This window comes from Aethalodelphis obliquidens, unplaced genomic scaffold (genome assembly GCF_003676395.1).
Source record: "Aethalodelphis obliquidens isolate GAN/ISIS:26980383/991018 unplaced genomic scaffold, ASM367639v1 scaffold3, whole genome shotgun sequence".
Taxonomy (NCBI): domain Eukaryota; kingdom Metazoa; phylum Chordata; class Mammalia; order Artiodactyla; family Delphinidae; genus Aethalodelphis; species Aethalodelphis obliquidens.
Window position 1 is genome coordinate 42,498,381 of NW_020837947.1, and position 26,733 is coordinate 42,525,113.

Sequence of the window (26,733 nt, forward strand, 5' to 3'; positions counted from 1 at the left end):
AAACTTAATAAGTTACATTTTACCATTCTGAATATTCAGTCTACCAAATTGGCTTCTGTTATTATTTTGCAAGTACCATTTTTTTTTTTTTTACTTCGGCATTTTAACAATTGCCTTGAGAGATTGAATACTTTCTGCATGATGCCCACGTGAGCAAAATGATAAAAGAAAATGCTCTCTAAGAAGCACTGGAAATATTTTGGGGAAGTGAGTTAAAAAACTGGAATAACACCCAAAGATTCAGAATTCTAGGAGTCTGCTCTCCGTTTTCATGGGAGCCCCATTTGCTGACTTGACTGCCCCGTCCTCTAAGCTGCACACGCCTATGCCAGTGGGGAGTGAATGTCATCTATCACCAGCCTTTAGTTTATTTTTTGGGGCTGTTACTACACTCTAGGAAAGGAGAGGTATTTTTGTTATGCAAGAAGCATCCAAAGGGCGAGTTAAATATAGAGCAGGCTTAAGGTTGTTGTTACCGTGATTATTGCATAACATTTATTAATTACACTAAAAGTGTTCATCAACACACACTCCATCAGTCTCCAGTTGAACAGGATGTCAGGGTTCTGTAGTCCTCACATTTCATTACTACAGACCTTTCTCCTGCCTCAAAGGGAGATAATTAAAGACAAAACAGAGACAACCGAAGTTTGTCCATATGTGTGTGTTATGCAACAACCCGCTCCAGCCTGGGCTGGACCACCTCCACCAAGCAGTCAGATTCCTATGGTGGAGGAAAATAAGCCGAGCTCCTATTTGGGCAAGGCTGTTGAGAACAGTGATCCCGCATGGGATGTTATTTTGAGGGCATTTAGGGGCACATACCCAGAAATCCTACTTGACTGACACTGTACTTCTCATCCCCATCACAGAATGTGATTTGTACTACAGTTGAAATACCCCAGTGCCTTCAGAGAAAATCTGACCAGCCTCTTTCACGTGCTAGTCCCCTTGTTTTGAAGGGTGGTATTGATCTTTTTTGTGTCAACGTGCATATGATTGGTCTGTCTGTCTAGAAAGTGTGTTGTTGTTTTAGTTCAAGAAGAGGAACGGTGGCTCTTTTTATCCAGGAAAACTTCTCTACGAAAGAGATCTTTAAAACATTTAGTAGATGAAGCACATTGCCTTCAGCCGGGTGCTACACACCGTAACATTACAGGTCAGTGTAATAGAGAAAAATGTTTCCTTAGTGTGAAAAGAAAGATCCAGGTTGACTTCAGTTTGAATCCCTTTATTAAGGATTAAAGAAATAAATTCTCTTTCAAGGAAGTGTTTTGTCTGGTTGTTACCTAATAACACACATGTATTTGCATGGCTCTTCCAGGAATATCAGTTAATGTCCACCAGCAAGTTGTTTATTTCTCTGAAGGAACTCTCATATGGGTGAAGGGAGCTGCCAACATGTCTGATGTGTCTGACCTGAGAATTTTTTACAGTGGTTCGGGATTAATTTCTTCCATCTCCATAGACTGGCTTTATCAGAGAATGTACTTCATCATGGCTCAACTGGTTAGTCTGAGAATTTAAAGTAAACAACTTGATATTGATACTCTAATGCATATCTTGGTATATTTACAAATAAACATAATTCTTTCATTCAATAATTAGTCACTGAGTGTTTACTATGTTTTAGACACTGGGTTAGCAACGAACCATAGATCTAGCCTATAGCAGGGTCTAGACTTTACCTAGTACTAGTCCTGACCTACCATTAAATCATCTTTATTGTGATTTTTCAGAGCTATGAGTTTATACTAATGATAATTCATCTTCCATAAGACAGTGGTGGTACCTGAATTATCACTAGATAAAACGGCCAATCATAATCAAAATCAGCTGCGAGCATTGTAAATTGTATAATAACCATGGATAACTTTAGTAGGTCTCTGAAAATATTGTATTACCAAACCTTTGAGAAGACACAGTTTGCTGTGTTTCAAGTTTCCTTCTTTTAAAGGGACAGGCTGGTCACAATCACTACGGCTGGAAGCCCCTAAGCTTGGAAACAGCTTAAATATTAATAAAAATAGTTGAGTGCCTCTGTAAGCCAGGAAAATATGTACTCGTATTTCACGGATACCAAGAGGATATAAACTCATTAGGATATAGGATATGACACTGTCTTTTAAGAACTTTTTTATGTTTTCTAAAAGTGCTATGTGACTAGTGAAATTCTAAATACAGAACAGTTGCTCAAGCAATACGTGTTGGTCAAATTGAATAGACACTAATGCTACTGATGTACTCTTCTCTAGGTATGTGTCTGTGATTTAGAAAACTGCTCAAACATTGAGGAAGTTACTCCTCCCTCAATTATTGCACCTCAAAAAATCGTGGCTGATTCATACAATGGGTGAGTGTTAGTCTTGTAAATGTGAATTCTCTTCCTTTGGCAAGAAACTTGGGGAAACTTGCTTGCTAATAACATCCTAGTACCAGATGAGCCCATCTATGTATCTGATTTCACATTTAATTAAATCCAGGCAAAGTTTTTTTCATTCTTATAGAGCCAAGAGGAAATTTCATTCAAACTTGATCCACTACTTCTCTAGGTAAGTAGTTTTTCCTTTCTCCTTCACAGTAAAATATGGGCTTATGGGAAAGACTTCTTGTCTGGGACTCCGGGGCCTGGTTTCTCGTCTTGGGTATATCACTATTTTATGCATGACTCAGGGTCTTATTCCCCCTCGATGCTCCCCATGAGAAGCCCTTCCTGCCTCTCTTTCGTCTTTTCACTGCACCATTTTCTCTTGCTGAGCAATTCAGCACCTGTTCATTTTTCTGGTCTGGTTCTCACATCTATCAGGAGGCTGGTTTAGAAAGAACACTGCTACCATCCACTTTAGGAAACTGAAATTGATAGCTAATAACAAGTTAAAATTTGCCATTACAAATCACTATGCTTCCCCCTGCCACAAATGAAATGGACACATTTTAGCTCAGTTGTGATGCTAAATTGTAGTAGGACTTCAAGAAAGTAACTTCGGGTCTATGACCTTTGCTTTATCCTCCCATTCGGGGAAGACAATAATACTCAGTTGGGGTATTTTGAGGATGAAATGAGTTATTCACTGTGAATGTATTACATGATCTCCACATGCTCACATGTGAAGGATGAAAACATAGGAAGTTATTTTGGGGTTATTATTTCTTAAATATAATCAGATAATTACAGGTTAGTAACCAATAAGCAAGGCCAACATTTGTAAGACTAAACATTTTTCTTTCTTGTAGGGATAAAGTTGTTTTCATTTTGAATGAAAAAAAAATATAGCCCATAGCACTTTTTATCTTTCACGAATTGACTTTCTTACTCATTATTGATTTAAAATCAAGATTTTCTATTCATATTCTTTCATAATTTACCAGATATTTATTTTAATGTTTTAAGCTTGAGTGAATTACTGAATTACAGGATTTTTTTCTTTTTTTCTTTTAAAACCCTGTGATGTAGGACAAGTCCTTTGGACTCTTTGGATCTTATTTTCCTCATTTGTAAAAGTCTAAGATCCTATGAAATGAACTTTGTTGCTGGCAGTTACACGAAATGACTCATTCTGAGGATAATGAACTTCACTCACTAAATCAGTCGCTCAAAATACATCTCAAAGAGGTCTTTGGTGGCTCTTTCTTCCATTAGGATAAAACTGATTTGTGCTTAGATTTTGAAATATGACTAGAAATTATAATAATAATTATTCAATAATAGTTACCAGGCACTTAATATGTGCTTCTAAGTGCATTACTTCCAATAATTCATTTAATTCTTGTTCAGCCGTATGGGATAGTACTTTTATTATCCCAATTTTATAGATAGGAAAGCAAAGCACAAGTTGATTTATCGACCGCCCACGACCATCAGCTGTTTTGCGCTGGAATCAGTATTTGACTTCTTGCTCCAGGGCCCGTCTTCTAATCATCTCCCTATACAATGATAGAGTTTCTGTAAAAATCAAAACTTTTAGCAACCCTTTTTATGTAGTATTCCTGAAGAATTTCAGGCAGATGAAATAGTTTATTCTTCTGATTAAAAACGGTTACCATTATGCTGTTATCTTGCACCACTGAATTATTCACTCACTGAGTTTGTACTTATTATAAAACCCTTCCCTCTCCCCCATCCCTGCTGCTTCTCTCTCTCACCTCCGTCCTCCTCCCCCCACACCCAGCTCTCCTCACCTTTCTTCTCTTTTTCTTAAATGACTAGAGCATATCTTTAATAAATACCTTTACTACTTTGCACCTTGGGAAACCCTGTACTTATCCACTCTGGAGATACCTGGTTCTAATTGCCCAACAGGATAAAACAATGTGCTGAGGCATTGTTGCTCCTTCACCCTTGCACTGAATCACACCAGGCTTCTTTTGCTCCTGTGTCAGGTATCTCTTTTATCTTCTGAGAGACGGCATTTATAGAGTCGATCTCCCTGTGGCTTCTGGTCGGGGCTCGGAAGTTGTGCGTATTGTGCAGAGTGGCACATTAAAGGACTTTGCAATCAAGCCACAGTCCAAGCGAATCATTTACTTCAATGACACCGCCCAAGTCTTCATGTCAACCTTTCTGGATGGCTCCACGTCCCACCTTGTCCTACCTCATGTCCCCTTTACTGATGTGAAGAGCTTTGCTTGTGAAAACAACGACTTCCTGGTCACAGATGGCAAGGCTGTTTTCCAACAGGATTCTCTGTCTTTTAATGAGTTCATCGTGGGATGTGACCTGAGTCACATAGAAGAATTTGGGTTTGGCAACTTGGTCATCTTTGGCTTGTACACCCAGCCACACCCGCTGCCGGGCTGCCCACAGCAGCTCTCAGTGCTGTTCGGCTCACACCAGGCCCTGGTTCAGTGGAAGCCCCCTGTGCTCGCCATTGGAGCCAGTGAGTGCCCTGTCCCCAGCCTGGAGACTGGCCTTGCTGCAAGGAGAGGAAAGCTTGAATGGCTTGACCTGGCGACTCAACTTTGAGAGCCCATATGTGATTATTTAGTCATCAACTCAAAGCACTACTTAGTGCTCTCTCTCTCTCTTTCACACACACACACACACACACACACACACACACGTGTTTATACGTTTGTTCTACATTTATCAGTTTTGCATTAAGAGAATCTCTATATTTCATCATATATGTCCCAACAGAATGGGTGGAGCATTTATTGAGTGTCTCCTTGGAGTCAGGCACTAACATTCCAGTCTGAGGGAATGCATTAGCCAGGGGGACGGAGATTTGGGTTGAGATTATGTATCCAGGGAGATCTTGCATGAATTTGAGCCTAAAAATCTCTGGACTTGAATTTTCATCTCTGGAGAGGCAGCATGTGTGGTGGGTATGCAGGTGGGCTCTGGAGCCAGCCTGCATGGATTCAAAGGCTGGTCTTGCCCTTTTTTAGCAGAATGACCCGGGCAAGTTACTTAACCACTTCATGCATGTTTTCGCTACTGGAATAAAAACATTAATTATATACTTCTATGGGATTGTCATACAGACCAAATTAAGATGCACAGGTAGAACACTTAGAACAGTGTCTAGCACAGCTGCTGGCAACTTTTTTCTATAAAGGAAGGACTAGATAAGTAAATATTTTCAGCTTTGTGGGTCATATGGCTTCTGGCATAGCTACTCAACTCTGTCCTTGTGGTATGTAAACAGCCATAGATAAAATGTAAACATGTAGCTGTGGCTGTGTTCCAGTACACTTTTATTTACAAAAACAGGCAGTGGGCCAGATTTGGCCTGTGGGCTGCCGTTTGTCAACCCCTGGTCCCCTAGAGTATCTAGCAAACATTGGCTATTTTTTTACTTTAAGACTAAGTTAATTATGCCTGTTTGCTGTATAGGTCAAAGATGGCTGAAAATGAATTAGCAAAAAAAAATTCTTTTGTATTGTTTGGGCTTCTAGAAGGGAGATGCTCTACCAACCCTGGAAATTATATTAGAGATTCATCATTAAGCATTTGTTTATTAGGAGCTTGTATAGAAAAGCCCTCCGACAGTTCTATGCAGCCAAGCATACAGCACTGACGGGGGAACAGTGGCCTCTGATTTGCTGGGCATGATGTCTCCTTTGATGGAACAAAATGAGTGGGTGGGATGACCACTGTCCTAGTCACGTCACCAAGTTAACCCTGGTGATTACGGGGTAACAGGCCCAATTATCCTTTCACTCAAGGTGAAGCTGTAGATAAATTTACTGACAGTCCTTTGTTTGCCCTTGCTGATGTCATCCTCATCAGTAACATTGTTTAACTCTTCCAATTAGGCCCTTCCGCCTGGCAGAACTGGACTTACGAGGTGAAAGTATCAACCCAAGACTTTCCTGAAACCACTCACGTGTTCTCTAATATAAGTGGGACCATCCTTAATGTACACGACCTTCAGAGTGCTACGAAATACAAGGTTTTTGTGAGAGCAAGTTCTCCCAAGGGGCCAGGCCCTTGGTCAGAGCCCTCAGTGGGAACTACCCTGGTACCAGGTGAGAAAATAGTCTTGATTTAGGGAGTGATTCTGACAAAAAGCCTTTCTCCCTATGTCCTTTAAAATTTCTCACCTTCAATGTGGTAAAAAAAATTAGAATGAGAGTGCGTTGACCCCTTGAGGATGTGTTTATTATCTGAGATTAGGAAAGCAAATAAAGCATTGTGTGACATTTATGTTTCTAACCTGCTATTTTAAACTGTCCAAGATATTTTTTAACAAACAATATAATTCTCTTCTTCTTCATGGTTTTCTCCTTTCTCATGGTTTATTAAGCAGTAGCACTCCTTGAACTCTGAAGGTCTTGGCGAGAGAAGCTGAGGGGCTGTGAATTATGTTGAATTCTATCCTCTTGGTTGAAAAAAAATGGAAAGATAACTGACCCATTTATACTACTGTTGTTATCGCAATCGATTCTGGGTGCTCTGAATAGGACCATGGCCACCAATAGCTAAAGCAAAAAAAAAAAAAAAAAAAAAATTCTGCCATGACCATGACATTGCTATAGAGAAAACATCACTACACATTTCTCTTCACATTCAATTACAACTATTTACACAAAAATCAGAAAGTATGTTTAATATGATAGATAATTCTTTTAAGCAGATACAATTACTCATATTATTCCAGAGTATTTTTCAAAATGCTCATTGACTTTATGAAGGAAATCTAACGTATAAATGTGTATCTAAAAAAAGTGTGTTTTCTGTGATATTTCTTTCAATTTTTTTTTTTTTTTAAACCAAACAGCTGCAGAGCCACCATTTATCATGGCTGTGAAAGAAGATGGGCTTTGGAGTAAACCATTAAATAGCTTTGGCCCGGGAGAATTCCTATCCTCTGATATGGGAAATGTATCAGGTAAACACCGAGTCCCCTGTACACTTGGATGGCAGGTTTCTACTTGTAAGACTTCTTGAGATATTCAACCAATCAAAAGGATTGCGTATTTTAGTATTAGGTCAATAATGAAAGGAAAAAATATTGACTGAACTATACTGCCAGTGACACTATTAAGAAAATGTCTGTTCTCAAGGAGGAGGGCCATTTATTACTCCATAAAATGTAGTTATTTAATGATTTATGTCCATTTCAGGAAGGCTTTGATATACTTCTCATGTATTTTAATTTCTCAATGTTGTCTCACAGTAACAGCCTAACTTGTTCCATGAAGACAGCTATAGTTAAGTAATTTATTATGAGTTTGCTGTAAGACTGGAACACAGAACAGCTATGTGAAGTTCTAAATCAAGTATAAGAAAGAATTTCATGACAAAGAAGATTAAGTAATGGTATCTTACTTCAATGGCATCTTCTATAATTTATTATTATTTATTTATTATTTAATGGCATCTTCTATAATTATCTAATTATTAGATCTCTTTGTTTGGCTATTAAAAGTACCACAGCATTTCTGACCAAAATGAGTTGGACTTAGGAGGCGGTGTGGTACTAATAGAAAGAACGATGCTTTGAAGTTGTCTTGAATCTGGTCTCCTCCTCTTTTCACCTGTGAGATCTCGGGCAGAATAGATAATTTCACGGAGTCTTCCGTTCTCCATGTCAAAAATGCGGATGGGGAGTTCCCTGGTGGCCTAACAGTTAGGGGTCTGGGTTTTCAATGCCATGGCCCGGCTTTAATCCCTGGTTGAGGAACTGAGATCTCGCAAGCCTCACAGCACAGCCAAAAAAAAAAAAAAGAAAAAAAAAATGGGGATGATTTCTACTTTGTTTTGTTTTAAGAGTTGAGTGAAATAGGTTAACATTGCCCAAGACAATGTTTGGCAAAGAGGAGACACTCAATGACTATTAGTTCCTCTCTCTAGTTCCAGGGGTTAAGATTTTGGGATAAAATTCTTGACAGATCCTTGAAGTTCTAGTGAGTATCTATGTTAGTATATGCTTTAATGTTATGTTGAGGTGCATGTATGATTTGTTGACTCGCCATGTTTACGCTAGCATGTATGAAAAAATAACTGCTACCAATTCACTTTGTTTTGAGATATGGATTGGTATAACAACAGCCTCTACTACAGCGACATGAAAGGTGATGTCTATGTGTGGCTGCTGAGTGGGACGGACATCTCAGAGAATTATCACATACCCAACATTGCAGGAGCAGGGGCGTTAGCTTTTGAGTGGCTGGGTCACTTTCTCTACTGGGCTGGAAAGACGTACATGGTAAGTAGAAGCCTGGCATTCTGGATGCTCTCGAACAATGCCCACCCATTTCAGTGACTGGAATGTAATTTTCACAATTTTTTTCATACTTGTGTACCACCTCTGCTACTATTTACTTAGTATTTGTCTCTAAGCCTACTCACTTTTTAATTAAAACGTATTTAGGTATAAAGGAAATTTTATATCACTATGTGGTATATTAGTCACATATTTTCAATGATATCTTAAAATAAATATATTAAAATGTTCACCAGTGGGTCAGTGTCCTAGGGAAGATGGCACACTCCAAAGGCATGATTAAAAGAAACTAAGTGAGGAGACTATTTTCAAAGGTATCTACAGGGCTAAGGAAAATGAACAAAGGATGGTGAAGCATGCCCTGGGCAAGCAAGTGTGGGAGGATATTACTGCCACCAGGCATAAAGGGCAAGTGAAAGAAGGTAAAGAATGGTGAGGGCGGTAGCTTTAGGAGAGTTGCTGACATGAAAGCCAGCCACTGTCAAAATGTATGGTCTAGCAAGGAGTGATACGGGGGTACCTATGTACCCCTATCCCTCTTTTCTTCTGGCATCTGATCTTCTGCCAGTGCTTCCATTGGCTGAAACTCTCTGGAAGCCAGAGAACAACAGAGCTAGGTTGATGTAGTCCATTGATAGCAGGCTCAGGGGGCACAGAGGAGGGTGGAGAGGGTGGAGAGTGGATTTGGGGGCAAGATGAAGACATCCCGTGCCTTGTGCACACTGAAATATAAGATGGTTGCTGATGAGAACACTGGTCTAACAGATCAAGAAATATGGTACGGAAATCGTTTTCTAATCAGGAAGGCACGTGTCCATTCATTTATTTACTCATTATCTGTTACTAATATGTTTAGAGTCTTGAGAATAGGCATAGTAGAGAATATGAAGAAAATAGACGACATGCCTCTGCTCTGTTGAAAAAATATATCAGCTTTGTTGAGATATAATTCATGTACCATAAAATTCACCCTTTGATTGTATAAAATGCAGTGGTTTTTAGTATGTTCAGTGTTGTGCAACCATCACTACTTGCCCCTGCTCTTTTCATGACATAAAAATACATTCATGGGGCTTCCCTGGTGGCGCAGTGGTTAAGAATCCCCCTGCCAATGCAGGGGACACGGGTTCAAGACCTGGTCTGGGAGGATCCCACATGCCGCGGAGCAACTGAGCCCGTGTGCCACAACTACTGAAGCCCGTGCACCCTAGATCCCGTGCTCCGCAACAAAAGAAGCCACCTTGATGAGAGGCCCGCGCACTGCAACGAAGAGGGGCCCCCACTAGCCGCAGCTAGAGAAAGCCCACGGGCAGCAATGAAGACCCAACGCAGCCAAACAAACAAGCAAACAAAAAAAAAACATTCATGAATTAATAGAAGAAGCATACAAAACAATGTATTTAGAAGCAAAGCAATATGGTATAGTCTGAATTCATAAGTGCCAATGACCTGTAGGCAGAATGGAGCTGACTGGGGTTAATCAGAGAATGCTCCCCAAAATGGGTTAGTTTGAAAATAGTTTTGAAGGAGGAAGTGGAAGAGTGGGATAAAAATTGGTTTCAAGTATTTGCTCTGTCTCTTATAAAACAGTTCCACTCCTTGAAAAATTACTTAACTTCTTTGAACCCAGTTTACTTGTGAAAAAGTAGGAAATAGAAATCATTTACAGGCTTAATGTGAGGGCTAAAAGAGCTAATATTTTAAAGATTGAAATAAAGAAGTACAGTGCCTGGCACACAATAGGTACTCAATAATGATAGTAATTAATATTATGGAGATATACTGACAGGAGCAAGGAGAGAAACATCACCATTTATCAGGAGTATACACCTTCTTTGGGAGCCTAATCAAATACATTTTTATGTGTTGATTGCATGTATGATTAGGAAGGGCAAGTATTTTAACTCAAAATAAATGTATCTCCTTTCTCTTTAGAGGTATGAAAAGGAGTAAGCTTCCTTATAACCTCTAACTTTCTTATAACTTCTAACTGTTATGTTTCCAAGGCTAGGCACACTACCCAGCACAGAGTGCCAATAACTACTTGTGGTTGAACAAATGAACGTATGAATGCAGTAATTTACTAACAATTGCAATAAACTATTCAGAAATCATGATGCCATTTGAAAATCACTAACTGACATGATTATGTTTTGTAGATACAAAGGCAGTCTCTGTCGACAGGACACACAGACATTGTGACTCACGTGAAGTTGTTGGTGAATGACATGGTGGTGGACTCAGTTGCCGGATATCTCTATTGGACCACACTGTATTCAGTTGAAAGTACCAGGCTAAATGGGGAAAGTTCCCTTATACTGCAGGCACAGCCTTGGTTTTCTGGGAAAAAGGTGAAAATGAAAAATAAGATCTGATCATTTAATAGTATTAAATAATGCTGTTTTATAGTTATGATAATACTGTTTCTGCTTATTGTGAGTTGTTCAGGTAGAATCTGAAAAGAAATACTGTTATGGTAAGATCTTGGTATAACCAAACTTTCTCTAAGTCTTATTGATTGTCATAAGTGATTAAATAAATTAGAATATAATGTGGAGATTTTTATAGTTTGCTTTATCTTGAATGGACTCACACTTTAAGAGCATTTTAATTTCCGTCTGTTTTCATAGTCTTTAGGAATTCTTTGGATATTTTAGAGCTTCTTCTTGGGCGATGATTAGGTGTTTTATTATTTTCAATCAATTTCTGGTACTGACTGCTCTAAAAACTGTGTAAATCCTAGGACAGTTGACTTCTCTGTGTCTGTTTCATTATCTGAAAAATGGGAATATTAACAATTGTCCTACCTCTTAGGGTTAAACGAGATAATTCATGGGAAGTAGTGAGAATAGTTCCAGGCACATGGTAACCACTCAACAGAGGTTAAGCTTGTATTCTGTAACTCAATCGAAAAAATACCCTGATATAGAAATGGTTCTAAAACAAATGATATTTTTACTTCCTCAACTTCTAGAAGCAATACCTATTTTTCTTGATCCTGTTTAGCTACCCTCTAGCAACCCATCTAAATTTCTGAATTTTGTTTTCTCTGATCATCATAATAATATATGTCTACTGTAGAAAATTTAGGAATTACAGAAAAGCATGAAGAAGAAATATATCATTTATACTATTTCTATCTAGGATATTTCTTAAAATTTTCTTATTTTTTTTAAAGCCTTTTTTGTTGTCAGTAGAGATAATACAGATGTATCAGATCATTTATAAACAAACAAACAAATTGTTGAGTCACTGATCCTCAATTCCATAGGATGTATCAGTTATAATTCCTAAGATTGGCATCTACAGATTATAACACAGATATTTAAAAGAAATAGAAATTTACACACCATATCCAGAGATTAATTATTCCTGTCAAATAATGAAATAATCCCTTAATTCTATTTTAGAGGCACTTGAGTACATGTTTTATGTCTCCATAAAAAATGTTAGGGGAAAACCTTTTTCTGTGTAAAAGCATATTAAAGGTAACAGTATATCAGGAGTAACTTCCTATTCATCCCCGAGACTTTGTCAGTAATCTCCTGCTGTCCTGATCTTGTCGTTTGAGCTTTTTCTACTCAGGATAGCTCGGGAGTGGCCCTGGGGACTTTTCTGTAAATGAGTGAATCATTAGATTTCTCAGCATGTTTGGGGAAATACACTTTTCTTTAAAATCCACTCCAGATACTCTCACAGGCTGGCTAATGTTGTGCCTACTTGTGCAAATCTGTGTTCTGGTTCCGTGGCTTGTTTTATTCATCTGCCTCCATTAATGCTAGTAGGTGTTTTGAAGGTAATATGTTTTGCACTGAGCAAAGCACTCCATCTCACTGTCATTCCTTTCTGTGTTACTCACAGATTTATCACGGAGTATAAGATACTTTGCAATCAACGGTGTAATAAAATAGTTAGCCAATCATTTATAGAAAGACTCATTTGTGCGATGAAAAGGGAGAATGAAATGAGAAATTCTTTTAAAGTGAAAAGATACTTTTTGCCACATCTGATGTGTCAGGCTCATAGTATATAGTACATTTTACCAGAGGATTAAACTTTAAGGTTTTTGTTTAGATCAAAGGGATTATTTCCTACGTATGGGAGTTACTAGACATAACAATGGTTACCAAAGATTTATGGAACAGCCTCTGACACTGCTTAAATATGGGCCCAAATGGCTGGTGTAAAGGAATGGGGTAATGATCCAATACCTGAATTTCACTTATAGCTTGAACAGTGTGTTGTATTCCAGCAAAGGGAGTTGTAGAAACTCTTTTTTAAGAGATAAAGTAGAGTTAATCTGTAATTTGGAAAACTCTAGTGCATCTCATCATAGATAACCGAACAATATTAACTTGGTTTCACTTTAACTGGAAAAATTATCAATAAATCTCTTTTAGCCTGAAGAAAGGACATAATTCAACTCCTGAAAGGCTAGGAATTGCTAGAATAGTTTTCTACCTTTTGGGAAAGGAGTAGGTTGAGTTTTCTTGAAGATTGAAGGCTGTGATTTACATGACTACTGAAGGTTCTTGTAGCCATGGGTCTTGAGATTATTTCTTTGTAGCAAGCCTTGGGTAACTTGCCAGCAAGTATTTTTAGTTGTTGGATACCTTATTGTATTCTTTTTACATTTTCCACTGGCTCTTCTTTTTGTTTATATGCTGTTGTATCTTGCTAAAGATACAGTCATCAACTTTAATCCTATCTGATACCTCTCAGCCTCTAGGTCTGCTATAGAAAGACTCTGCTATTCTGAGGTCAGACTCCTAGCAATCTCAACTCATCTGAAAAATACCTATAAAGCCAAAGAAAGCAAAAAAGATCCTTTGGATTGTAACTTCTATCTCATGCACCTTATTTCATAGGAGAAACAGTCTTCCCTCAAGCCTCACGTAGTCAACTGGATGTAAAATTAAGACATAGATTGTAAAAAGAAGACAAAGAAAGAGTAATAAGAAGTAGTTGTAAGATGTCAGCTGGAAATAGGACTTTATATATACATGACTCTATCCAATTATATCACATAAAAACCCTGTTTGTGTTATATTTTAGAAAAATATCAGGATTTTTTGGTTGTAATTAACAGGAGATATAATTTTAAATGGTTTGAACCACTGGTTCTCAAACTTGGGGACACATTGGAATTACCTGGGGAATATGAAGACATACTGGAGACTGGATACCATCTCCAGAGATCAAAATTTAACAGGATGCAGACTGGGAATTGAGATGTTTAAAGAATTCCACAGGTAATTCTAATGTGTAGCAATTGAGAACAACTGATTTAAACAACGATCAAATTCACTGGCTTATGTGGCTGAAGAGTCCAAAGTTATGGCTAGCTTTAGACAAGGCTTTACACAGTGGCTCAAAGTCCCTCATTCAGTAGGACCTGGAGTGTGGTTGAAAATTTGTATTTGTAACAAATTCCCAGATGATGCTGATGTTGCTGGTCCAAGAATCAAACTTTGAGAAGCACTAGAGATAAGTATATAGAAGTGAATACTTGCCATTTGGGGATTTTTAGGAAACCAGTGCTTATATCAAAATTATGTAGTAATAGACATACTCATATAATATTTATATTCAGTGAAAGGCAAAAATCACTGAGTTTATTATTCCAAAGAGGATGTTAAAGAGAAATCTGTAGCTTAAGTGTGACATAATCACAAAGGTATCCTTAAACATGTATTTGATCTGTTTTCTTTCCATATTTTCTATTTAGGTAATTGCTCTAACTTTAGACCTTAGTGATGGGCTCCTGTATTGGTTGGTTCAAGACAGTCAGTGTATTCACCTGTACACAGCTGTTCTTCGGGGTCAGAGGTAAGTAAGATTGAAGGCAATTGGTTGAGAATAAGAGAACAACTTGCTCCTCAGTTATAAATGATAGTGCATGAGAATTCATTTATTCTTCCAATAAACATTTACTAATTTTCCACTGTGTTGCAGGCATTGTGCTTGTAAGGAAAGGTAAGTTTTTAAATAACTAATTACCGTAGGATATGGTGAATACTGTGATAGGACGTAAAGAGAGTCCAGTAGAGGCACTGAGGAGAATGCCCCTCAAGAGCCCAGGAAATGGGTGGATGGGTTTTTCTGCTTCTTAATATAGTCTCCAACTATGATTATAGATTTGCCTATAACTCTTTAGTTGACGTATCTGCATGCTTTGTATTTAGTATTGTTATCTATATACTTGATTACATTGTATTTCCTTTTATTACTATAAAATATCCTCATCCATCTATGGTAATATTCTTCATCTTAAAGACCATTTTGTCTGATAGTATTAGGAAAGTCATAGCAGCTTTCTTATGCTTAGTGTTTGCATGGTACAGCTCTTTATATCTCTTTACTTTCAATTTTCGTCTTTACATTTAAAAGGTGTCTCTTGTAAACAGCATATAGTTTTGCTTTTTTATGCAGTCTGACAATTTCTGCCTTTTAAGTGGGGTGTTTGATTCATTTACATTTAATATAATTATTGATATGTTGGGATTTAAGTCTACCATCTTGGTGTTTGACTTCCATTTGTCTCATCAGCTGTTCATTCCTCTGTTCTACTTCTCTGCATTTTTGAGGGTAAATAAAATACTTTTTTAGTATTCCATTTTATCTCCTCTCATAACATTTTAATTATGTGTATTTATAATTTTCTTTAGGTTGCTTTAGAGAGTAAAATATGCATTTTTAACATTAAATATCTTCAACTTACCACAGTCATATTCAAAATATTCTTACTTCATAAATGATTTTAAAACTTTATGGTGATATGTTTCCAATTATTACCCTTCACTCTTTGGGTTCTTGTTGTCATATATTTTACTTTCATCTACACTCTAAAATCCATGTTCACTACTATTTTTAGTTTAAACAGCCAATAGTTTTTAACTTCAAGGAAACAGTTACCTATCTCAAATTAAAATACAGGACATAAAATCATTAAAGAACAGCAGTTAAAGGGAGAATTTAGAGGTCATATTATTACATAGATGAGGAAACTGAAACCACAGATGTGTATAAATTTGCCGATTGTCACATGGTAAATTAGAGAGATAGGAAAAGGTTAAAGTAAAACAAAAGGTCCTGCTCTAGGGCAGAGATTTCTAATATTGGGTTCTTGGACCCCCTAGGGAGTTCATGGAGGGCTTCAGGTGGTGTGTGAGTGCTTGGAAATTGAGCCTCCATTCATTTCATCAAATTTTCAAAAGAGTCTAATCTTACAAAGACCAAGAATTTGTGCTCTATGAAGACAATGTCAAAATTACTTTTAGATTAAAAAATATATATTTTTTGGTTTATGGAAAAACTCTTAATCATAGAGACTATAAAAAAGGAGTATATGTTTATAAACCTATAATGCATACGAGCATAAACACAGCAAATCTGATTAATCATTTATTTCATATCAGCTATAACATACAGCTCTCGTTCGTTTCCCAACTGTGAACCATAGAAAACTGGTTGTTCCCTTCCCTAGAAATGTAAGATACTGGCAATGTGATTGTCAAAAGAATCTGTCTGTGAGATATAGACGGTGTTCAAAGTGACAGCGTCCTGAAGGATTACGGCTCACTCTCTCTGTCTGTACATTCCAGAGGACAGGCTAGCTGGCGTTGAGAGCCCAGCTCCTCAAGTGTCCAGAAAAATCAGTACTACTGGATTTACCAGATAGAGGAAGGAAGTTTCTCCTTTAAAAATGCATTTCCTTATCTCAAGGTTAATAATTTTCCTTGTCTGCATGCCCAGTGGAGTGCAGCAGATCTTGACAAGGTTACACAAAGGACAGGCAATTTTGCCCTCCACGTAAGACTTGCCTTTTTATCACACTGGGGGAAAAAAAGCTGTACATAGAGACAGGGATTCCAAAGCCATCTTACAAGCAGAAATTTTTTCCTAATATATAATCAAGCTTCCTTCGTCTGCATTTTAAGTTCCTCACCTCTAGTCTAGATCAGCACTGCCCAATACAACTAATGTGAGCCACATATATAATTGTAAATTTCCTGTTGCCTCATTTTAAAAAGTAAAAGCATATAGGTAAATTATTAATGAGTTATTTGTATTCCTTTTTCATATTAATTCTTGGATAGCTTGGGTGTATTTTACATGTACTGCACATCTCATTTTGCACACTAAGTTTTCATAGGAAATACTTGATCTGCAGTTAGATTTTATAAAATTTACAATTGAAAAAGTTGATTTATGTACCCAAGTTTTTCCAAAATATTTAAAGTTTTCCAGTAAATCATACATATGATTCATAATATATAAATCAAATATTAGCTTAAAATTTTAACCTAAATTAATTAAGATTAAATAACATAAAAACTCAGCTCCTCAATTGTAGTAGCCACATGTCAAGGGCTCAGTAGTCACCTGTGGCCTAGTGGTTACATTACTGGACAGTGTAGTTCTAGCATAGAGTAGAGATGAGATTAGCTGTCTGCTGTCGTTCAGCATATTCAGAACTTGACAACTGTAAGCTGCCTTTCAAACTGCTCTTCCCTTTCCTATGTACAGCCATTCCCTTTGGTTTATTAAAGAATGAATCTATTACCGACATATATATATAATCTATAACAACATATCTGTCTTGGAGGTTGAAAAAGGCGCATCTGTCATAAAAGTTCACGCATATTTAGTCATGTCAGGACTGAGTATATTGCTCCAAAGGAGCCTACACCCTGCTGTTCCCTCTGCCTAAAATGGTCCCCAAACCCAGTTCTCTTGGTTACTTTGTGTTCAGATTGCATGGCTCAGCTTAAACATTGTTCTCTAAGAGTGGCTTTCTCTGACCAGACCCCATTAGGTCTCCTTGTTTAGGAGCCCACTCTACCTTTCCTTTTACAGTGCCATTCAATGGTGTGGTTATTTGCTCATTACCTGCCTATTCTGCTAGGCTGCATAGTTTATGAGGGCAGGGATTGTATTTGTCTTATTTACCACTGTATTCCTAGTGGCCAACACAGAACTAGGCACCCAACATTTGCTGAACGAACGAATAAATGAGTAAGCCCTCAGTAGAGTAACCTCAGCTGACCTCTATACACAGCTCATGCTTCATGGAAGGGTTTACCTTTTAATGATTTTTTTGTTGTTGAGCTTTGATTTAAATCCAGCTCTACCTGTCTGAGGACTGAAGGGTTTGAGGTACTCATCTCCTGTAAGTGAGGAAGTTGTGCTGAAATTGCGATGAACACCAGATGGCAAGAGTTTTCTGACCAGCCCAGGAGATATTTACAGGAGAGGAGTCTTCAGCTGGAAATGAGGGGCAATCCAAGCCAGTGACAACTAAGGATCTCCAGTCTCACCCTGCAGGGAAATCTCTGCCCTGGGGATTGTTTTGGGAATGCTGAACAAACGACCTGTGAGCAAGGCTAACATGAACACATTCACAGCATCTAGGCTGCAGCAGCTCTGTGTGTGGTCCAGAAGGGCCAGCCTTCTCAGGCCAAGTGCATCCTGCTTGGTGAGCTTCTTTCCATATGGAATTAGGTTTTATATACCTCACCAAGGTTACTGGAAAGTTCTAATGAGAAGTGGAAACGACAAAGTGTAAAATTAGACAAGTGGGTGAAAGGCCAAAAGGCAAACCAGGTGCTAGCTTCACATCTGAGTAGGTATGAATAAAGACTATTTTATGAGAAAAAGGACTATGGGAATAGTACTAGTGAATATACTTTTTCTTTATACGTCTGACACCTCTCAGGTCCTTGGAGGTAGTTTCAGTTTTCTCAAGGAAGTATTATGAAACTCTCAAAACAAAACTTTTATTTATTTTGATTTTAAGTGCCATACTTTTCTAAAGAAGGGAATGTCAACACTTTAAAAAACTTTAGAGAAATCATTTTAAAAAAGTGAAATAACTGCTCCAAAAGGCTGAGAACATTGAGATAGTTATTGTGAGAACCAGACAACTGGTGTAATTTTAGAAACAACCAAGCAGATTTTTAAAATAAAATTCCTTGTCATTGAGAAAAAGACTTTAAAAGCAGTTTAAAACAATAGTCTGTTTCCTTGAATTCCCTGGTCTGAAACGGAGCATTTGGACTAAGCTGTGGAAGTTGATAAGTATCGTTGAAGCAACAGACAGTTGTGAATAGTATAAAGTGAAGGACTAAACAACCTAGAATAAAGAATGGTGAGTAAATAAGATGACTAACCAAGAATAGGAGGAAGGCATGATGCAATGAGGAGAAACAAATCAATGGGTTGTGCCTTTGATGTAGGGTAAAAAAATTTTTTTGATAAAAATCACAAGGATTTATTAAAATCTGTGTAACACTCTTGCTATTGCAATATCACATTCATAAGAAAAACCCTAGGAAATTTGCTTTCGGTATACTTCATATAAAATGTAAAAATCAACTTAATATGGAATTAAGAAGAATGACAATTATTGTTGCAAAGTATTTTCTCTTTGTTTTCAAACACACACACTCACAAACACACATTCTCTCCAGTACTTGAATGCATCAGCCCTTACCCCACTCCAGACAGAAATACTAATTGACGTCCTGTTTCAGCACTGCTGGGGACACCACCATCACAGAGTTCGCAGCCTGGAGTACTTCTGACATTTCCCAGAACACACTGATGTACTACAGTGGTCGGCTCTTCTGGATCAATGGCTTTAGGATTATTACAGCTCAGGAAATAGATCAGAGAACTAGTGTCTCTGTTTTGGAACCAGCCAAATTTAATCAGTTCACAATTATTCAGACATCCCTCAAGCCTCTGCCAGGTACGATATTTTATTCCTTCATAACCTCTCTTCTCCATACTTTCTGTTACATAAATGTTAAGGTTGGGGTTTTTTTTTTCTTTAGAATTATGTTTTAAGAGTAAAAAAGGCTTTAGTAGTTTCTGTTAATTTGCTTGCAGTCATTTGACTCTTAACCCAAATTTATAGCCTGAAACAGTCAGAAAAAGATGATTTTCAGGATACGTTAAAGGAAAGAAAAATTTTGTTTTGGTTCTAATTGTTAGTAATTTCTATTAATCTTCCATGTATCTGTGATAATTGATAATCCTAAATTCTTTCTTTCTCTATTGTTTCTTTCATCCCATAGGGAACTTTTCCTTTACCCCTAAGGTTATCCCAGATGCCATTCCAGAGTCTTCATTTATGATTGAAGGAAATGCTTCGAGTTTTCAAATCCTCTGGAATGCTTCCCTAGCAGTGGATTGGGGTGTAATTTTCTACAGTGTGGAATTTAGTGCTCATTCTAAGGTATGGCATTGGTTCTAGTAACTTCCATTTTTCAAACAGAGTGTACCATGTGTGTCAGCCCTGCCCACACTGATTTGCCACTTTCTTTACTTAGCCAAGCTCATCTCCCTCACTGTTCCTGTAGCATTTGATTATTAAGATTATTCCTGAGAACTCCTTTTTATAGCCAGTCTCTGACTGCTTTGTGGTTAGTGTTAACCACTGGTGTGTTAGATACACTGGTCCTCGTGGAACAACATGGAATTTACCAACATTAGTGTTTCCAAAATTGCAAGGTTTAACTTTACATGTGAACCAAAGTTTGAAGATTTTAGTTAATTAAGAATAAAAGATGTTATGATTCTCTACCTAAGAAAATAATGTTTTGTGCTTATATTTTAGTTCCTGGCTAGTGAACAACATTCTTTACCTGTATTTACTGTGGAAGGGCTGGTGCCCTATGCCTTATTTAATCTTTCTGTCACTCCTTATACCTACTGGGGAAAGGGCCCCAAAACATCTCTATCACTCCGAGCACCTGAAACAGGTACAGGGGTTAAAATCTCTTTAAAAAAAAGACAGAATCTCACCTTCATGATCTAGAATGGATAGTTAATAATTTTTAAAAGTAACTTTCAGTTTTGCAGATGTGTTTAGATTCAATACTCTTTAATGACTTTGGAGATTAGAATAGCACCATTAAAATAAATCTGCATAATTTATTCCTAACGAATATCTCAAAGATTTCCTAAAGACTGTTTCACTTGACTGTAATGATATACAGTATGTATATAATGCAGAAACATGGTTCAGGTAATTTGTGAGATGCTTCATAAAGACAAAGGGGATTTAAGAACAGTAAAAATTTCCTGGAAGGCAGGTTTACCAGGAGGTGTTCTCACAGATGGTAACTCAGAATCTTCTGTAGGTGAATATCGATGTCTAAATTTTTTTTTAAATGTATTTAATTTATTTATTTTTGGCTGCGTTAGGTCTTCGTTGCTGCGCGCAGGCTTTCTCTAGCTGCTGCGAGTGGGGGCTACTCTTCGTTGGGGTGAGGGGGCTTCTCACTGCGGAGGCTTCTCTTGTTGCAGAGCACGGGCTCTAGGCACGTGGGCTTCAGTAGTTGTGTCGCACGGGCTTAGTTGCTCCGCAGCATGTGGGATCTTCCCGGACCAGGGCTCGAACCCACGTCCCCTGCATTGGCAGGCGGATTCTTAACCACTGCGCCACCAGGGAAGTCCCTCTAAATTTTTAAAAAATGTTTTTCTTTGGAATATATTTTTAAAAAGGAAATTACCCACACCTTTACGTGTGTATATCACTTTAAAGTGTACAAAGCACATTTATATATATCACTCCTTTATTAAACATTTATTACAGCCCTATCATGTGTCAGAAACATCACTGTATCATTTCAGTGACCCTCAACATCATTGTATCATCTCTGTGGTAGGTAGGACAGATGTTATTATCTTGGTTATGCTAAGAGAAAATGGAAGCCTAGGAGTTGCCCAATGTAAATTAGCTAGTGAGTGGCAGGGCTGGGGCTTAATCTGGACTTTTCACTCTGGTTTCTTCAAATCTCCATTCAGTCATTTTTGCAGACACTGGCGAGTGATCTTATCATGTTGATTTAATTTATATAAACTTCCTAGCACGGGACCTGACAGGCAGTAAGAGCTCAATAAACAGACATACGTTCACTGTTGCAATTTTTTTTTAAACTGTTAAGATTTTATCAACAATATTTATCCATGAGTCTCATAACAGGAACATAGTGGAGCCTGGGCAGGTTGTGGAGCAGTTAGCATTTGGATCCAGGTATGCTCTCTTTGAGATTGTCTTGGGATGGCAGCTCTGGTTGGCTTCTTCTGTGGAAATGGACTTGACTATCAGGGGATGCACTGGGGGCTAGGGGCCATCAACACTCTGAAATAAGGAAAAAGGATAAGATTTGGCCCTTGCCTTCGGGGAGTTTACAATATAGTTGGAAATTATTCAAATTGACAACTATTTATTAAGCACTTACTGTGTGCCAGTCCTTTACTAGATTTGGGGGGATTTAATAAGGAATAAGAAAAGGTGCTTTCTCTCTGACGGAGCTCATAAGACAGTAGAGAGATAAACGCAGACGCTGCTAATGATAAAAGAAATAAGACAGTGACAACTGAGTAGCAGTGGCATAGAGTGAATAAGCAGGCTATGAAACCTTCACCTCTATCAGGCTGCCTCTCAGCATTCTTATGAGAGGGCCATACATGCAGGCTTGGATGGCTGGGGAAGGCCTTTGGGGAGAGGAAACTTTAGCTGGGCTCTAAGGCATGAAGCAAGAAGAGGTTTATCCCGTGTAAATACAATGCAAGAAGGTCTGGGGATTGGATAACGATGTGAGTGTTGAACATTACGGAGCAATGTGATTGGACCGGCAGAGTGGGAGGGGACCTATGGAGGGATCCTAAGAAAGAAGAGGGATGTCTTGGATGGAATGACTTGGAAATCAGGCAGAGGAATTTCTCTTGATTGACAGAGAGAGAGAGAGAGAGAGAAATTAATTAAAGGATTGGGAGAGGCTAAATTTCTTGATGTGGCTCCAGAATAGATGGCAACAACTAAGCCATACTCTCAGAGAGGCTTCACGGTGAGAGGGCCTAGATCCTGGATATGCTGTATTTTACACCCGGAACTGGCTGAAGGCTGGATATAGTGTCTTCCTTCCTGGTGACTGCCATTTCCACCTCCAGAGTGAGAGTAAATACTGTATTTTATAAGGTGAACTAGCCAGCTTCCATGTACACAGACCACAGATGAGAAAGGTGTGCCTCAGTGGTAGTAAGTAGGATTTGGGTTGGAGAAAAGGAAGATTTGCAGAAATATCAGGATAGGTTCCTGAAGAAATCTATGGAATATTCTCTCCTGAAGATCTTTAAGAAGAAGACAGATATACCTTAACTGTCAGGAATGAGAAATATCTATTACTCAGTTGCTCTGCACCCTCATCATGAGTGGTAGAAGTTGACCTCGTATTGTTTTCTGCCCTGTGTCTCTGCTTTTCAGTTCCATCAGCACCAGAGAATCCCAGAATATTTATATTACCAAGTGAAAAATACCACAATAAGAATGAAGTTGTGGTGGAGTTTAGGTGGAATAAGCCTAAGCACGAAAATGGTGTGTTAACAAGATTCGAAATTTTCTATCAAATATCCAACCAAAGCGACACAAACAAAACATTCAAAGACTGGATTGCTGTCAATGTCACTTCCTCAGTGATGTCTTTTCAACTTGAGGGTATGAGTCTTGGGTACAGTGTTGCCTTCCAGGTATGAGAGTGAAAACAGGGATACAGGGGTCTGAATAGTGTAGACAAAAGGTGGATTAAAGGACCAGGTTAAGAATTCTGCCGCTCTGTCAATAATTTCATGTACGCTGTGATCACAGAGGTCAAGTGGACAGCAAAGGTACAGAAGGGAGAGGGGACAGCTAGGGTAAAGGACATCTTGACAATTTTCTTGCTTCCAGATTCAGAACAAACATTATTTTTTGGCTCCACCACTATAGGCCGTGTACCACACTAGGTGCTTTTATATTCATTATCTCATTTGATCCTCACATTGTGAAGAAAAAGCCATGTCCCTGGGTGTATCAGTGAGGTACCAAAGCTGCGTGGTTGGGAAGTGGTGTGCTACAGTCTAGCTTCTAGAGTCTTTTCCACTATATTACATCAACTGCTGGAAGTCATCTGGACGCCCCCAATTGCAGCTACTAAAGGAAATAAAAGCTGAGGGTCTGGGTAGTTGACATCTCACATTTATCACCTGGCTGCAGAGAGAGGAGAAAGTCGGAGAGAGTAGGAGTCAAAACGAAAAACGACTGCCACCTATTTTGGCATTTTAAATATAATATGACATAGCTTTCCCCTTATGGTAGATAGCCTGATGATTTTCACATCATCATTATATACCAGGTTGGTGACAAGGTTGTACATATTTAGAGTTATTTTCCATTTCATTTTGGGGAACAGAATGTTTTGGGGAGTGTTTTAGAGATTTGTGGTTTCCAGAGGATCTATTTTCTTTTTGTAAAATTCTAATTCTGTAATTATTTTGATAATATATTAGGTCTACATATACTAATCAAAACAGTTGTACATAAAAGTTAAAGATAACACACACTTCCTATTTGTTAAGAATTACGTGTGTTCCAGTTAAATAAATAGTCTGGTTAAGTGTATTTGCCTATATGTTTATATTGGTTCAAATCTCAGTCACCACAGAGCTTTGCAAAGTGATCTGCATGTATAGGCGTTGAGTTTTACTTAACACGGTCCAGTGCAAAAGTGAAGACTGATTGATATATATATGCACCATGATAAACACACACACATGCACGCACACCATACACAGATAGCAATAAACAGAATATAGTAAAAGAGATTTAATTCTAGAAGTATAATAAAAATAATCCAATGTTTCATTGATTGAGAGGGCACTTGAGCTTCTATCTTTCAAGGCCACCATTATGGATGGCAATTTTCTTTTAGGCTATAGCACGCAGGCAAGTTTTGGAAGTGGAAATAATTATTATATAATAAGAGACATGTAATAAAAATTGTTTAAAAAAACTTTGCTGTTAGAACGCAGCTTGGCACAGTGGGAAGGAAAGCATACAGACCTCAGAAGACTTAGTTTTATGCCAGTTTCTACATGTGTCATTGCGGATAGGTTGCCTCCCCTAATTATGATCCCTGTCCAGTTTCTACTCTTAGTAGTTGTGAGGATCAAAAGAGATAATATACGTAAAAGTGGTTTGAAATGCACAACTCATTTTCAAATATAAGGGTTAATTACTATTTTCTTTTTATAAATCTTCTTTTAAAGAAGTACAGTAAATTTAGTTATTTGAAGCTTCTTGTTGATTTCATGATAAAGTGGAAGTTTACCATAATCTGTATGGTTTTGTTTCTGTTAAATGTTCCATGTAATTTAATTTTGGAAATAGCTAAAGACGTTTTATAGAAATTCAGATCTTTTGCAATAGAGGTTTGTGCCATTACTTTGTACTTTTTTGGACAAAACAATCCTACCAAAAATTGTTTGGGACAATATTTTTCCTCTTAGTAATTTTTTGCTATATACTTAGATGTGAATAACTGAACCTATTCATGATATATCTCATAATTGTGAAATGAAACATTCAATAATTTATCAGTCTCAGAACTTAACTGTTGTCACTGAGGACACTTTTGAACGCACATTTTTGTATGCTTTTCTTTCTTTAGGTTCGAGTCTTCACATCCAAAGGACCTGGACCATTTTCTGACATAGTAAAGTCCAAAACATCAGGTATTTATTATCTAAAACCTGTGCAAATAACAACTAGTGATTTAAAAACATTTTTGACCCTTTGTATTCTCAGGGATACCCAAGTGCTATCTCTGAGCTGAAATTAAAGTCAAATAAAATAATCAATTTTCATCATCACCAAACACGCTTAAATAAACCTAGGCTTAGAGCACCCAGGCAGAAGCCATCGAGACGGGTGTAGTAAATGAGTCCAAAGGAGACTCACGGATTTCATAATGGCCTGATGTTGAATCAAGGGATTTTGCTGAAGTTCTTTTTCTCATACATATTATCTACTTGTTTTTTGTTTTTAGAGATCAGTGCATTTCCATACCTCATAACTTTTTTTGACAACAAGATAGCTTTGTTAGATATGGATCGAAATCAAGTTGTATGGACACTTTTGGCAGAAGGCGACGTTGGTGCCATGGGCTACACAGCTGATGACGCAGTGGCGTACTATGCTCAGGGAGACTCACTCCTCCTCCTCAACATGCACAATCAGTCCAGCTCTGAGGTATTTCGCTATGTAATTCTTCTGAAAGGAAGTGGAGTATTTGCATATCACACAATGCTGTGATGAAAATGACGAGCCAGTGGTTGAGCCATTAAGATTAGAGTGGTTGAAAAGGACAGATGTTGTGTATTTAGTCACAAATGAATTCAGGTTATGTTTTGTGCAGATGTGATTCAGGCTTAATTTAGCAAACAGTTCTTGGGCTTAAGGCACTGTGTTACCTGAGATAGAGGGAAAACAGAACGTCACAGTCCTTGAACAAATCCAGTTTAGTATTAGTCTAACAAGGGTAAGACAGTATGGCATGGTGATTAAGAGGGTGAGCCTTGAAACCTGACAACCTAGAATTTAATTCTGACTTTACTACATGCTAGAACTGTGACCATCAGCAACTTATTTAACCACTATGGTTGCATAGTCCCTCATCTTAGAGTGAAGATTAATGAGCTAATCCATGTAAGGCATTTAGCACAACGCCTGGAATGTGGTAGGTATTCACTGACTGTTAGCTAGTGGAGAAGACAGGCGGAAGACTGTAAGTGCTATGCTGAGGGCAGGATGCAGTGGAATCACAGAGAAAGGATGCTTCATCCAGGATGGAGGGGTGGTGGTGGTGGTAGAGTGGAAAGACATCTTGGGTACAAATAAGATGAACCAGGTGAATGTGGGGAAAAGCTGAGGGAGCAGCAAAGTCCGGGAAACCAGAGAGCCATAGCCTGTTCGGGGAGCTGTAACTAGGAGCTTGGAATGGAGGTGGGGGTCAGGGCAGAGTAAGAGGCAGGTGGTAAAGCTGAAGAGGTGGGCAAGAGCCTAAATATAAGGGACCTTCTTTACGGTGCCAAGGAGATGAGTGTCAATTTTGAAGCCAACATCAAGCCATTCAGGAAATTTAGTGGGTCATTAACATGATCAAGTAGTGTTTTAGGAAGACCCCTCTGTTAGCAAAGAAGAGAAGGTTTGTTTTAGGAAGACCTCTCTGTT

General features: G+C 38.1%; 1 protein-coding gene across 1 annotated transcript in view; it reads left to right on the forward strand.

Annotated features, from left to right (window-relative positions):
- Nucleotides 1-26,733, forward strand: part of ROS1 (ROS proto-oncogene 1, receptor tyrosine kinase) — a 112,188-nt gene that overhangs the window by 30,519 nt on the left and 54,936 nt on the right. The window contains 15 exon segments of the mRNA XM_027079691.1: nt 1,037-1,159; nt 1,325-1,509; nt 2,256-2,353; nt 4,381-4,877; nt 6,217-6,471; nt 7,224-7,334; nt 8,476-8,654; nt 10,832-11,023; nt 14,401-14,501; nt 19,208-19,425; nt 19,754-19,914; nt 20,296-20,440; nt 22,951-23,213; nt 25,172-25,235; nt 25,550-25,752. Of these exon segments, the coding sequence (XP_026935492.1) occupies nt 1,037-1,159; nt 1,325-1,509; nt 2,256-2,353; nt 4,381-4,877; nt 6,217-6,471; nt 7,224-7,334; nt 8,476-8,654; nt 10,832-11,023; nt 14,401-14,501; nt 19,208-19,425; nt 19,754-19,914; nt 20,296-20,440; nt 22,951-23,213; nt 25,172-25,235; nt 25,550-25,752 (2,795 nt within the window).